Source organism: Ursus maritimus, unplaced genomic scaffold, assembly GCF_017311325.1.
Source record: "Ursus maritimus isolate PB19 unplaced genomic scaffold, ASM1731132v1 scaffold_27, whole genome shotgun sequence".
Lineage (NCBI taxonomy): Eukaryota > Metazoa > Chordata > Mammalia > Carnivora > Ursidae > Ursus > Ursus maritimus.
Genome location: NW_024425230.1, coordinates 9,780,754 through 9,795,082, shown reverse-complemented (window position 1 = coordinate 9,795,082; position 14,329 = coordinate 9,780,754). Strand labels below are relative to the sequence as shown.

Here is a 14,329-nt window from a genome sequence, read left to right as displayed (position 1 = left end):
AACCCACAAACATGGCTGCAGAGACTTGCCCCCATGTCTTTCGCCCACGATTTCCCGACAGATGGTCGGCCCTAACTAGTTTTTGCTTCTTAAATAGGCTTCACTTTCTCGTCCCTGAACCTCTCTTTCCACCCCATTTCCAACCTGGGAATCCCTGTATCTGCTAGGCTACACTCTTTTTCAGGACTACTTATCTGTGGACACCTTCCTGAAGCCCCTTCCCTCCCATAGATCCCAGTGTGGACCTGGAGAACTTAGCACCTAATACCACAGTTGGGGGTTTACAGTCTGCAACTTCCTCACCGGCCTGGAATATTCTCAAGGGAGGAAGCTACTGCATGCCTACTGGGCTCATTGCACAAGCTTCAAAAACAGGGAAGGGCTGTAGGGACCCTGTCCCAGGTCTTCTGACTATGGGACTGTGTTTCCTGCACCATCTCCAACCTGGGCCACCCAGCCGCCTTGAGGGCACCATGTTCTTACACCCTACCAAGCCCCTGGCCTCAGCAAATTGATCCAGGGTGAGCACTTGATTCACGCCAGGTCTATCGCCCTTTCCCTAGGATCTTTCAAGCTGTGAGTGAGAAATGGCACAGGGGTAGGAAGTAAAACTCTGGAGCGCTGGCAGCCATGATCTCCGTCTTGAAGGGAGACACTGCCATGACAGAGGAGGAAGAGGATGTGGAGGGAGAAGCAGGCAGGAGTCTGGGGCAGAGATAGCCCTGGAACATTCTCCTGAGGCTCAGCTGCACCCTGCTCTGCTAATCATCTGCCTATTGGTCCTTCTCTGGAAACCACAAGACAAGAGATAACCCTTTATACCTGAGCTAGTTTGACTGTTTTCTGTCCGTGGCAGTCCAAAGACTCCTTCTTATCCTGATCTTGGCCTTCTCCCCACTGTGTCACTGGTTCCCAAGTGTTTTTTTAAGGATAGGAAGCCCTTGTTCAAACAAAATCTTGCTGAGAAGCCTGAGATGTGCAAGGTGAAGCACAGGATAGATAGCATAGCCCCGTAGTCCTTGGTGTCAAAGCCCCACTCCGCCAACTCCTGACCTCGCAATCAATGCTGAGACACTTCGCCTTTTAGCCTCAGTTTCCCTCTTTGTAAAAAACAGAGTAGAGGTATCCAACTCTTTGGGTTGTTATAGGGCTTAAGTAAGTTAATATATGTAAATCGTTCAACACAGTGTCGGGTGTGTTAACAATGGGGTCAGTAAGTATTAGGTCAGAACCAGAGGATGGAGAAACCCAGGGCAACTGCCACCTTAGCTTCCCTCCTCAGTTTTCCCTCAATAATGTCTTTGGCACATGTATGATGTTTAAATGATCAGAAATGATTAGTTTAACATATCTTCCTGCTTAGACTGGAAAGTCTTGTGGAGGCAAGAAGCATATTTGTCTTGATCATTGTTTTTCCCCAGGTCTGCTGAGCACAGCTACTGGAGCACTGAAGATGACTGATAACTGCCGTTGATTATGTGGTAATAGATGTATGCATCACCTTGTTAAAAAATAGGCACCACCCATGTTACCAAACCTGATGCTTTCTGCCACAGATTCAGAAAAGTCATAAGAAGAGAAGAAGGCTCAACGCACAGGGCAGTCCACTCAGAACTAAAGTTAATCCTTTTCGTTTGGTCAGTTATGTTACTTAGAGGTTCCCAGGTTTTCCCCACTTTAAACTAATTCATGTAATGAAAACACAACGTGACAAAATTTATGAGATGCATTTAAAGCAATAAGAAAAGGAAAAGTCACAGCCTAAAACACTATCTCAGTACAAATGAAAACGAATTCAATTCGCAATTTGAAAAGGAAAAACTCCAACAAAGTATAACAAAATAAGTCACAAGAAAAGAAAGAATAAAGATAAAATCAGAAATTAGTGAAACAGAATAGGAAGGCAATTGACGTATGGAGTTTGAAAAGCTGACAAAATAGACAAACCACTAACTCAATGAAAAAAGTGAGGAAATCCAAATATAAAATGAAGAAATTACAATGGGAAGATAACTAAGAAAAAAGTAGAAATTTAAAAAATTCATGAGATTACTTTGCAAATGTCCATGCAAATCAATCTGAAAACAATAGTGAAATAGACAAATACAGTTTCCTAAAATGACCTCATCAGTAATAGAAAGCTTCAACAGAGCAATTTTTTATAGCGAAATAGAGAAGATTGTCAAGAAATCCCTGCCATTCAAAAAAAGCACCAGACCTAAAGAGCTTCACAGGAGGTACAAACCTTTAAAGACTAGTTTTAGTACTGCATAAATTCCTTTAGGCATGGAAAATAAAGGTAAATTTCCAAATTATTTTTATGAAGAAAATATTACATTGTTACTTAAACAAATATCACTTACCAATACTGGTGCAAAATACCCCAAATAAATGTTAGCAAACACAATCAACATTGTACTGAGAAAATAGTTCAATATGACTAAGGGGATTTATTCCAGGAATGCAAGGTTGGTTCACTATTATAATAAGATAAACCATATTAAGTGATCTAACAAGAATCATATGATTATGATTATTTCCATTGATGCTGAAAAAGCCTTTGATAAAATCCAGCACTTACTTCTAATAAAAAAAAAAGTCATGAAAATAGAAATTGATGGATACTTCCTTATTATGATAAAACATATAAACCTTAGTCCAAAGCCAGCATCTACTATATGAAGAATCACTAGAGGCATTTCCACTAAGATCAGAACAAGACAAGGATGCCTATTATCTCCACCATAACTTATTATTGTACTAGAGGTATGAGCCAATGCAATTAGACAAGAAAAATCAGAGGCATAAGAATTGGAAAACAGAAAGTAAAAGTATTTCCAGATGATGTAATAGTACACCTGAAAAACCTGAAAGGACTAATGCTCAAATTAAACAAGAAAAGAATTAAGCAAGCTAGAAAAACAAAAAATAACAGAGAGAAACCAACAGTTTGCATGCACATACACACATTACAAACAGTCAAAAGATATAATACTAGATAAAACTCCATTTATAACAGCATTAAGGAAGAGGAAATGCTTAGACATCAGCCTACGAAGAAATGTGCAGAATTTATATAAAGAACACTTTAAAATGTGCTTGAACGATACATAAGTAGACATGAGCAAATATAAAGACATCCCTTGTTTTGGGGTAGAATGACTATATCATAAAAGACGTCAGTCCTCCGGAAGTAAACTTATAAATAACACGATCCTCCAAAAAATACCACCAAACTTCCTATGGAGCTAGACAAATTGATCCTAAAATTCATGTGGAAAAATAAATATGCAAAAATGTCTAAAAACTTGATACTCTTGGGAGATTAAAAAACCATGAGGGGAGTCAAGTCCTACCAGCTATTAAATCATGCTATGAAATCTCTATAAATAAGACAATGAGGCACTGGAATTTGAATAAACAAAAAGACAAAGGGAAGAACATAGAAATCTAGAAATCCACTCAAGTATATACAGAAGTGTAGTACATGATGAAAGCGTTCTTCTCAAATCACTGGAGCACGGATGGGCTCTTGATAAAACGGTGCTGGGCAACTGGGCGGCCACTTGAAAAAAAGATAACATTAGATCCTTACGTCACACCTGCCACACAAACAAACCCCAGATTTAAAAAGAAACAAACATATATATACTAGAAGAACACACACAAGAATTCGAGAATTCCTCCGTAAACCGATTGTACATAAAGAGTACAATTAAAGATTGATAAATTGCCCTAGGCAAAAATGTGAAAATATCTGCATGGTAAAAAAATCATTGATAATTCATTTAACAACATATGTGTATAGGAGGATTCTGTATTGTTTATCCAAAAAGCGTTGGTTTAGCTTGACTGCAGAAGTGATGTCATCTTACCTAAATCAGCCACGGATAAAAGTTTCACTTAAAAACAGCGTGGTGGAGGGAGAGAAAGTGCCCCGTGGGGAGAGTTCTCTCCACGTTAGTATTGGCTCCAGCTTTACCTTCCTCAGTTTCTTGTGGGCCCCACGGTGGTTCCCCTGCGCCAGGTCGGCCCCACCCAACAGCCGGTAGGTCTCCGCCACCTCGGGACTGAGATCACCAAACACTGCCACTTTGGTTTCCAGGGACTCTCTCAGGATTGAGGTTGCTCTCTGTGAAAGGAATAAAGGGTACAGCCTGGTTAGAAAGTTCAAAGGCTGTTAAGATCAACGCCCCTTAAGAAAGTGATGTAACTGGGGGCGGCTGGGTGGCTCAGGCCCTTGGATTCGGCTCATGGAATCGAGCCCCGGGTCGGGCTCCACACTCAGCAGGAGTCTGCTCGGAAGTTCTCCCCCTCTGCCCCTCCCACCACTCACACTCTCTCTCAAATAAATTAATAAATCTTTAAAAAAAAAAAAAGGGAAACAATGTAACTGCTGTGTATTTTCACTTTTCAGGGCTTGGGTTTGGGTAGTGTCTCGTGAGCTGAGCCTACTTTCCTCTTTAAACAGGGACACGGGAAACAGCATGTATGGGGGCAGGGAGGTATTACCTATGGAGACAGAATGCAGGAAGGACACCCGGAGAACAAAGCCACCTGAGGTATTACAGGAATTCATTTTAGCCGAGTAGTAAGATCAGAAGCCAACGTGTTGTGTCCTTTATGTGCCAAGAACTGGGCTGAAGAGTTTCCCTGCGTGAGCTCATTTAATTGTCTCCTTTCGGTAAGTACAGTGTTAATCCTCACTGAACAGAGGAGGAAACTGAGGCACAGAGCAGCAGAGAAAGTGGCTCAGGATCAGAGAGCTCCCCAGTGGCAGACCTAGGATCTGAACCCGGCCTGTAATTTCAATCCTTTTCAGTTGCAGGCTCTTTTCCCTCTGTGCACAGTGATGTTCTTACGTAAGTGAAAATTAGAGTTTCCTGGCAATTTACGGACTTCAAAACATCCAGAATATATTCCAGGGCTTTCTATTTTTCATAAGAAATAGTTTAGGAAACCAAAAGCAAACATTCTAACATGGCAAAAAATTAAATATATTTGACATTTTGCTTGGTTTATCAGATTTCTTTACACCAACATGGAATAAAAAACATGAGTTGGTCAGAAACCAGGATCTTCTGACATTAATCTCTTCAGTCAGATCCCAAGACGTGCAGAGGGAAAGCCCTGCCTGTCCATCCCCCACATTTCTGCGGCAATTCTTCCACGGTCTTGTACTTTCATGAAAGCATGATTACGGCTACGGAACACAAATGCTGAATTTGAGAGCCAAATAAGGCTGGAACCAGTTAAAGGGCTTCTCCACCAAATGGCCCCGAAGGCATCCTGATAAGCCCTCCCCAGACAGAAGGAGCTGGCAAAGCTGTACTCAGTTTATGGGCAATAATATGAGTTAAGTGCTAGGGGTGGGGTATGGGGTGTGGAACAGTGAAGGCATTGATGACGCAGAAACAACTTCTTCGTGGAAAGATGGAATCACCCTAAGAGCAGAGACACTGTAAATTGCGAAGTGTGTGACCTACCTCGGTGCGTGGGGGACTTGCCCGATGCCGAAGCCCATCATGGCCCCCCCCCCCCCGGCATCTGTGAGCAAGGGTTTGGCAAGGTGCAGGAGTTGGGCTTGGCACTTTGTCCACGGAAATTGGTTGTCAGGTTTTGAGGAGCCAATGATGGAAAGAAGAGCCAGACTCTTTTTGCTAAATGAGGCTTTCAATGCCATTTCTAGCCCGATGGCGGAAACTAGAGAGCGATGTGCGTGAACTTGAACGGCAGGTGGAGACGGCAATGGAAGCGACGTCACATGGGAGGAAACTGAGACGGCGTCAGTCTGTGAGAGGTAGAAGAGCTTAATGGAGAGGAAGGAAGGAAAAATAGGACCTGGGTGGGCTGAGGAGAGGGCGCATGGGAAACTGGGAGCCCCGGGGTGCAGTGGGAGAAGGGCAGGCCAGCCAGCGGGCTCATCTGCCTGCAGCACAGGGAGTAGGAAGGGGAGCAGGGGGAGATGAGGCGGGAGTCACAGGCCGGGCTGGTGGTTGGTGGAGGGCTCTCGTGCCAGGCGCGGGAGTTTGGATTTTCTTACGCGGAATAAGAAGCTGGAGAAGTTTCTTTAGCGGGAAAGCAGGAAAGAAAGCAGAAGGTTCTTGGGCAGGAAACTAGATGATAAACCCACACAAGAGTCTTAATCTGTGGAGGAGTGCCCCTCACTTACATTTTACCTTAAAAGGCATTTTCCTTCCCAAAGATCACCTTCCTGCTAGGGCAGGGTTCTAGCCCACGTACGGGCTGTGATCTCATCGGGGGTGGTCTGAGCACAGGGTCGTGCTCAGGCTGGGACTGTCCTCGGGCCCAGCCTTGTTGGCCAACGCCTGCGAGAACCCACAGGGAGAGGGCTGCAGCCAGGGTGAGCACTGTGCCAGGCCGCCACGTCTGGTTGAGTGGGTTGTGTCATGCACAAGGGCAGGAGAGCGAGGACGGCTGAAAGCCAGCCTGTGCGCCGCTCTCCAAGCAATGTGCTCTGGCACGAGCCGCATGCGCCCGAGGAAGACGCAGCTTCTTCTGTTCTCACCAGGGCACCAGAAGGGCTGGAGGGGACCGAACAAAAAGAGCCAGTTTGCTAAAATCTCCCAGGGAGGCCGAAGGGAGCGAGGTACATCTTTAGTTCAATACCACTGATTTGGGTGACGAGGGCGAGGGCGAGGGTGAGGGTGGTGAAGTCTGGCATCGGTGACAGACACCAGGGCAGGAAGCCAGATAAGGACGTGTGGCAGCCAGACCAGTAAGGCGACCCACAGCCAAGCACCCCCCCACCCATCTGCCCACGGCTCCCCACCACCAGCAAGAGGGTCCCTGCTCTCACGGAATCCGGTCCAGTCAGGGGAGAGAGAGTACACAGCCACACACAGCTAACTATTCTCATTATATTGTTACAGTATTCCTGTACCATGCTTATATATTGTTTTTTAATTATTTATTTGAGAGAGAGAGAGAGAGAGAGCATGAGCGGGAGGGGCAGAGGGAGAGAGAATCCCAAGCCAACTTTGCACTCAGCACGGAGCCCGACATGGGGATCGATCTCACGACCCCAAGATCATGACCTGACCCGAAACCAAGAGTCAGACGCTCAAGCGACTGTGCCACCCAAGCACCCCTTATCCTATTATTATGTCACAAAGGATTCTATGATGAACAATAATGGGAAGAATCTAATGATGACTGGGGAAAGGAATTAGGCAAGCTGATGAGTCCTCAAAGATGGATCTGCATCAACCAGGACATCTGCGAGGAAGAGCCTTCCGAGAGCAGGAAACGAAAGCTGGCACTTCCCGGAAGTGAGGATTAGAAAAGTCAATGTGGCCGCAACAGACTGGGGGAGGGGGGAAAATGGGACCGGAAACGTCAGCAGAATCCAGATCACGTTGAAGGTATTGTGAGACATACAAGATTCTGATTTATTTTCAGGGCCCTGAGAAGCCATTGGAGTATTTTGCAAATAGGGTTCACTGATCAGCCCTGTGTTTTGAAAAGATCACCATCGCTTCCTTATTCAGAATGGATGAGGAAAAAAGGGAAGCGTGGAAAAGGCAGCTGGGGACCAGAGTCTGTTTGAGTGGTCCAGGCAGGAGGTGATGACTGGCAGAGGTGGACATGATAGCCAGTACGTCCTGGAGGTAAAGATGACGGAGGAGCAGGAAGGGGTAAGGCATGATGTGGGCAGGTTCCCCCTCTCCTCCCCCAGACTTCTGACCTGAGCACTCTCCATAGAACTTCTCCAGGTATTCTGGAAGCTGAGGGCCCTGGAAGGCCCCTTTCTACTTAGTTAGGTGATCCAGGAATTTATGGAAACTCATTTGTTATGGTTACTGTAGTCCAACTTTGGCCTGAGGAACATGCGTGCATCCAAACCAAAACCCCATGTTCCTTAAGGTCTTATCAACTGAGAGAAGGGTGGGGGGTTAAAGGCTAGGACAGAGCTGTGGGGGAGGTCGACAGAATAAGAAATGCAAGCTTTTCATCTCAAAGATTTGCTTTGATAGATTCAGTTGAAAAAAAAAATCTATATAAATCAAGCCACAGCCAGTGGCTTTCTGGTAGCTGTTAGGCTTTGCATGGAATACGTTCCCAAGGGTTTAATTACCAGTGAATATAAGCTCTGGGTCTTGTTCCATTTTTACAAGCCATAAAAAAGTATGCTTGTATGGTTCAAAGGACTGTGAGCTGTAACTTCTGTGCTATGGAGCTCTCATTAGAAATGTACATTCCATCCACAACCCAAAATAAGGAGAGAGGAATCAGGCCTGTTAACTGCCACCCTCTATCCCAGCCAGAACCACAGGCTATAAGAGGCAGAATCCAGATCACGTTGAAGGTATTGTGAGACATACAAGACAAAACCTCTGGGTTTTCAAGGTTTCTAGTTTTTTAGGATCCTTTGGGGGGGGCATGGCATCTACATTCTTATAAATAGTTCTCATTTCCCAAGACTGAGTATCTGGGAGCTGCCCAAGAGAGGCCACCTGGCTTTATTCATCCCTGTCCCCGCGGGAGCCCGGCACATGCCTCGGACATAGGAGGCTTCACGGATGCTTGCAGAGCGAAGGGGTAGCCCTTTGCATATCAACTCATGTCAACAGTCAACTCCGGTCCAAACTCACTTACCTCTTTCTGTCCAGTGACTTGTAGGAAACGGCAATAGTCATCTTGAATGGAAAGAAATTTGGCTTTTCCCGTCCCTTCAGCATCCTTAAGCTTAGCCATGCTCTCTTCAAAATACCGCTCAGCCACATCTGAAGAAAAGCGGCACAATGACATTTGAAGAGTGCTTGCAGAGTTGAAGCGGAAACAGGGTAAATATGCTTTTAGTGGTGGTGCGCTGCGTGAAAGTAATAAGTATTTAGACAAGAGGACCTAGTTAATCTGCCTGTTTTTCAGAAAAGGTTTAGGTCTCAGAAGGATACGGCAATTTACAATTTCCTTTCCTGGGTTTTCATACATTTTAGCTCTCCCAGCAATACGTTAAGCAAAGCTAATGCAAACGGGGAAAATATTCCCCAGACCCGAACACGCTGGTAACGTTTTCAGGTTGATTAACCATTAATTCTTCCTATAAGTCTGGTGCTGCTCACTGAGGTGGCTCCAAGGGTCCACTGACTTTAATGGACTCTGTTATCTAAGAACCTAGTTTTACAACCTGAAAATTTGGGAAAATATGGCTGACATGCCACGGAAGGAAGAAACCCAACCATTCCAAACACATAAACATACCGGTCATAATATAATAAACATATTTTTAAACATATGCCAACCTTGAAAGTGAGAAAAAGCAAACCTCAGGTACGGAAAATGAAGAAGGAACTAGAAGCTGGAGCAGTGAGTGGGGCTGAAACTGAATGGTCCATGAGGGTATTAGAAAACAGGTATATTCTACAAGGGTGAGGACTAGAGAGGAGGCCCGAGGACTGGGCGTGGTAGGAAGATGGACTAGAGGCTCTAGAAAACGCCAGTGTGGTAGGCAGAACTCTAGGATGGCACCATATTCCCCTCACCTTGGTCTAATCCCTCCCCTGTGATGATGCGTAGAACTTGCTGATATGATGAGATATTACTCCTGGGATGAGGTGACGTGAAATGACGTGGTTGATTTTAAGGAAGTGAGATTATCCCTTGGGCTTAACCAACTCACGTGAGCCTTTTAAAAGCCGAGTTTTCGCCAGCTGGTAGCAGCAAAGGCAGCCAGAGAGAGATTCAAAGCATAAGAGGGATTTGACAAGGAGGTTCTCCATTGGTGAGATGGAAAGAACCATGGTGTAAGGACCCAAGAGTGGCCTGTAGGCACCGAGAGAGGTCCCTGGCCAATAGCCAGCAAGCAGATGGGGATTTCAGTCCTACAACCGAAAGGAAGTGAATTCTGCTAATAACAGGAATGAGCTTGGAAAGGGACCCCGTGCTCCAGCTGAGAATGTAGCTGGCTGGCGGCTTGCTTTTAGGCTGACAGCTTGATTTCAGCCTGAGCTCGATTTAAGCCAGTCTTACAGGGCTAGACTTCTGACCTACGGAACCGAGTTAATAAATGGGTGCAAGCAATCATCATTTGTTGTGCAGCAAAAGGAAACTAACACAGTCAGGAATCCCTACAATAGAGATAAAAGCGATTGTACTGGTCCGAGGTGAGGCCTCACAGTTGTCCCACCAGAGGCCACCCATGGCTAGAACAATCGCATCTGAGACAGGGCCACAGAATATGGGGCAGGCACACGTGTGAGGTCTGAATCTTCATCACTGCTTAGTCTGGAAATTCTGAACCGAGGAATTAACTAGGAACGGGTCTGAAACTGGAGAAATCACAGGGCTCCAGCAGAGGGGTCAACAAACTTCTTTTGTGAAGGACCACGTGGTAAATATTTTAGGCTTCGGGGGGGCCACACGGGCTCTGTCTCAGCTATTCAACTCTGCTGCTGACGCACAGGAGCGTCCATAAATGAATGGTAACACACGAATGAACGAGCGTGGCTGTACACGGCGGCCGACCGGGCATTTCCTCTTGGAAATCTCACATGCATCGTGTGGTGCAAACATACACGAGCAAAAAGATAAAACCTAATTTCCTGCGTCTTTACATTTGCTCCGCATTTGCTTATTTCCCCTCTATCACCTCCAATTTTCTATTTGTGCGTCCTTGCTATTTTCTTGATTAAACCAGCTGGTGTTTTCTCTATTTTAATACCTTTTCCAAAGGATCACCCCTTGAATCCATTTTTCTCATACTGCGACGTGAGTGCCAGTGCTTCCAAAGACGCCCACATGAACGCAGGACTCCAGAAGTCACGCAGGAACAGAAATTGGGTCAGCTGTTCCTGACGCTGCACTTGGAGCCCGGGTTCGGGCTTCAGCTCTGCTGCCTTCTAGCTGCGTGCGCCACATCCCTGACCTCAATGCCCGCCTCCGAAAAGGGGGGACACGACACTAGCACCTTCTTTATAGGGTTGTTAGGAGTAAATGGGTTCATGCATATAACAACTGAGGATATGCCTAACACCTAGTCCGTGCTCCATAAATGGTTATTGTGTGAATTCAGGGACAGCTTTGAAGATCATGGTCATGGACCTCTCTTGCCCATGCCAGGCTGACCAGCAGGGACACCGGAAGCAGAGGTGGACATGAAGGCATTAAGAGGACAGCAGCACTATGAAAACACAGTGGTCAAAAGGCACGGAAGATGGGGCTCATCTGTACCCCATGCACACCTTGAGAGTTCCGAGAACACCTGAAATTCACACTGGGCATGCTGGGGTCTCAAGAAATGATTCGAGTACACTCCATGTGATCTGTTTTAGAGAGGGGACACCCGGCGATGTGTCTATCGAAGCTAGTCAACCAAGAGGACAGTTAGGTCTGAGAACAAGTAAGCTTCATTTCTCTGCAAGATCTACTTTGCTTGGAACCAAGGCAGTTGCCGGGCAGAAGCAGGAATTCTGCGGTGAGACAAAGTCTCCTGGAGAGGTCTCAGTGCCTGCTGCCCCCCCGGTGTTTGTAGCGAGACAGAAGGTGATTGAACCAGAGTCCCCTGTTGCTTTCTTTCAGTGGGGCTCTGTCCACTGCTAGACCAGCAGGTGGATTTCTAGGGTATTTACTCAGAATTTTCTCTTGGTACGAGAAAATTCTACCAAGTAGAAAATCTCTTTACTTGTAGCAGACTCATGGGAGAGGGCATTACAGGTTTAATGCTCAAACTAAGTATTAATTCTGGCTATTCTGATAATCTCATGGCAGCAAATGTGGGGATGATGTGGCGTTTATGTTGTTGATTTTAAAAGCATTACAGAGATGAACATTCCAGGTCTAAAAATTAACAAGGATATTCACAAGTGGAGTACTCTTGCTATTTTAATTTCCTGTCTAATTGGGAATTAACCCAAGAATGCAACTGAGCCCTTCTTTAAGACTAACAGTCTTTCTGAGTCTCAACCTTGTTCCCCTGAGATGAGCCCTTACCACAAAGACTGGCAGTGGTCGATCGCGTAGGAATGAGTTGGGGCTGGACAAGCAGGGACTAGTTTCAGACCCCGGGCTTTGGTAGAAGTGGTGCCCTACTCAGATAGAGGGGGAGGCAAAAGGGATGGGAAGCGTTTCCCTCCCCTTCCTAAGGAGCTGGTCTCTCGGACACAGAGGATACCTTTCTAGCCCCCTTGTAATGTCTTCCCACCTCGTAGCATCCCTTCCCCCAGCAGTCACCTGCTGACCAACTGCCCCCCTACAAAGCACCCCATTTAAGCCGGTCCCCTCGACCCAAGTGCCACCTGCTCTTTTCCCTCAGCGTAGCTGATCTCACAGAGATGCTGGGGGAGAGGGAGCTGCTTGGCCTAACTCAAACTAGTGCGTAAATGGCTCAACCTCTAACTCAGGGAGGCCTAGTCGTACTTTCCAAAGAGGATGCTTGTTAGCACACGTGGATTTCTGGAAGAGCGAGTGAGAGTGAGGGAAGAAGGAAGGGAGGGGAGGGAGGAAGGGATATATTACAGAAACTAAGGCAGCGGGGTTCCCGAAGTGAACACAAGCCAGGTGTGGTAGTGGGATGTCGGGGACGGGCCCTGCCCTGGAATCTGCCCTCTGAAGCTGCTGCCTGCAAGGTCGCTAGTCAGACGGCGTGAGGGCGGGGGAGGGCTTCTCTGACAGCTGGTGGCCTGTATAAGTTGGCCACATGTCAGGCATCCTGTCAGGGCCCTCGTAGATCAGAAGAGCCTTGAATCTGGGAACAGGGGAAGGTGAAGGGCATCCACTGTGGGTGCCTTCCCCGTCTCTAAATTTGAAACTACTCTTTACCTGGGATATAGGAAAACTTTACTGCAAGACCCTGACATATTTCAATCACCTGTCTACCTCCCAAATTAGGTTTCTGAACTGGAAACCACATGATCAACCTCCGTGGGGAGAGCAAACCTGTCCTGTGACTACGGCTAAGGAGTGACTCCCTGATGAGTTTGTTCTTCGGGGGGTAGGCACCCCCTCCCCGGAAGTCCACGGCAGACAAGCGACTGGGGATGAGAGATGGAAGGTCAGGCAGGGTGGGGACATGCCACGTGCCAGCATGGACCTTGTGCCCTGAGGCCAGGTGTGGCTTCACACAGAGCCAGCCATTTCAGTGCGCTTACAATGGCCACCCCCAACTTTAAAAACCTCTTCTAGAATCATCCGCAACCTGATGCCTGTGGCCGTGGCAGAAGATGAGGTCATTTTCTAAAGCACAGAAGCATGACTTAGCTTGTGAATCTGAGCCCTGGTGGCACAGGTGTTGCAAGGCCAGGAGTCCTCTCCCATTTCCACTGCAACACAATGTTTAGGCTGTCTGTGAGTGCGTGCGAGGGAGGCAGTGTGGCCCGGTGGGCAGGGGGGCTTAATGTCTCCTGGAGGCCCAGCCAGACTCTGTTCTGTCTCTAGGTTCATATACAGGCAAAGCCCACACCCCCCGCAAGAAACAAAACAGGCTTCGTTCAAAGAGCAAGAGGAATACGGGCTTACATTTTGACACACTGGAGGTTAGGAGGCTTTTTAACTAAAACAAATTCCAGTAACTCTGGGCTCATTTTCTTGAGGCTGTCCTAAGGCAAGAGCTGAACAGTGAGGACAATTTTCATTAAGAGGGATGCCTGCGTGTACAATGTGACAATTACCTTTGTTAACAGTCTTGGGAAAGCACTCACAGCAAAAGCATTAAGGACCGCAGGGAATCTAGCCTGGCGTTACCTCAGAGGAGCTCCATCGCCCAGCAAACAAACAGACTGGACCCATTTAGACCCTACTGGGGTCATGGCTTCTGGGAGTGGCACACCTGCCACTCACTAGCTGGGTGATCCCAGGAAGTCCAAGGCCATCTCTGGGGGGGTAGGTTTGCATCAGGAGCGTGAGGTGACCAAGATGGCAACAGGCTGGGTGAGGCTTGCATGGGAGAGCACACATGAAGTGCTCACACAGGCCTGGTAAGGGGCTCGGTCACCGTGGGGATCTGCCTGCCTCCAATATCCTTGCCAGGAAGCTGATGCCATGTCCACGTCCCCACCACTCACAGTCCCACCCAGTAGTGGCCACCCAGTTGTGGTCAGGTACCCAGCAGCCTCCAGCCCCCATTACCTGTTGGTGAAGTATATATGTTTTTCAGAAGCTGCCCTAAGAATCCTTTCTGAAGCCAAGTCAGGGTATAAATACCATAGGCTTTTCTGGGACGTTCTGAACACAAATCATCAGCCAACAGGAGAGTGAAAAACTGGCTCTCCCCGAAGGCACGCACTTCTTCCTCCCTAGCAGAGGAGTGAAGCCACAGACTTTGTTCTCAGACACAAAGATGAAAGGCAGTCTGTAAGCAAGGCTTGACGAG

The 14,329-nt window shown here is 46.9% G+C and overlaps 1 protein-coding gene across 3 annotated transcripts in view; it reads right to left on the bottom strand.

Annotated features, from left to right (window-relative positions):
- The window catches only part of TTC23 (tetratricopeptide repeat domain 23), a 93,473-nt gene that overhangs the window by 11,256 nt on the left and 67,888 nt on the right, over positions 1-14,329 (bottom strand). For all 3 annotated transcript variants that reach the window (XR_567649.2, XM_008687596.2, XM_008687597.2), the window contains exons 8-9: positions 8,620-8,747; positions 3,983-4,132 (exon numbers count right to left, since the gene is read on the bottom strand). Coding sequence is in view for 2 of the 3 variants with exons in the window: in XM_008687596.2 (XP_008685818.1) it covers positions 3,983-4,132; positions 8,620-8,747 (278 nt within the window). In the remaining variant the exon portion in view is untranslated. The remainder of the gene's footprint in view (positions 1-3,982; positions 4,133-8,619; positions 8,748-14,329) is intronic.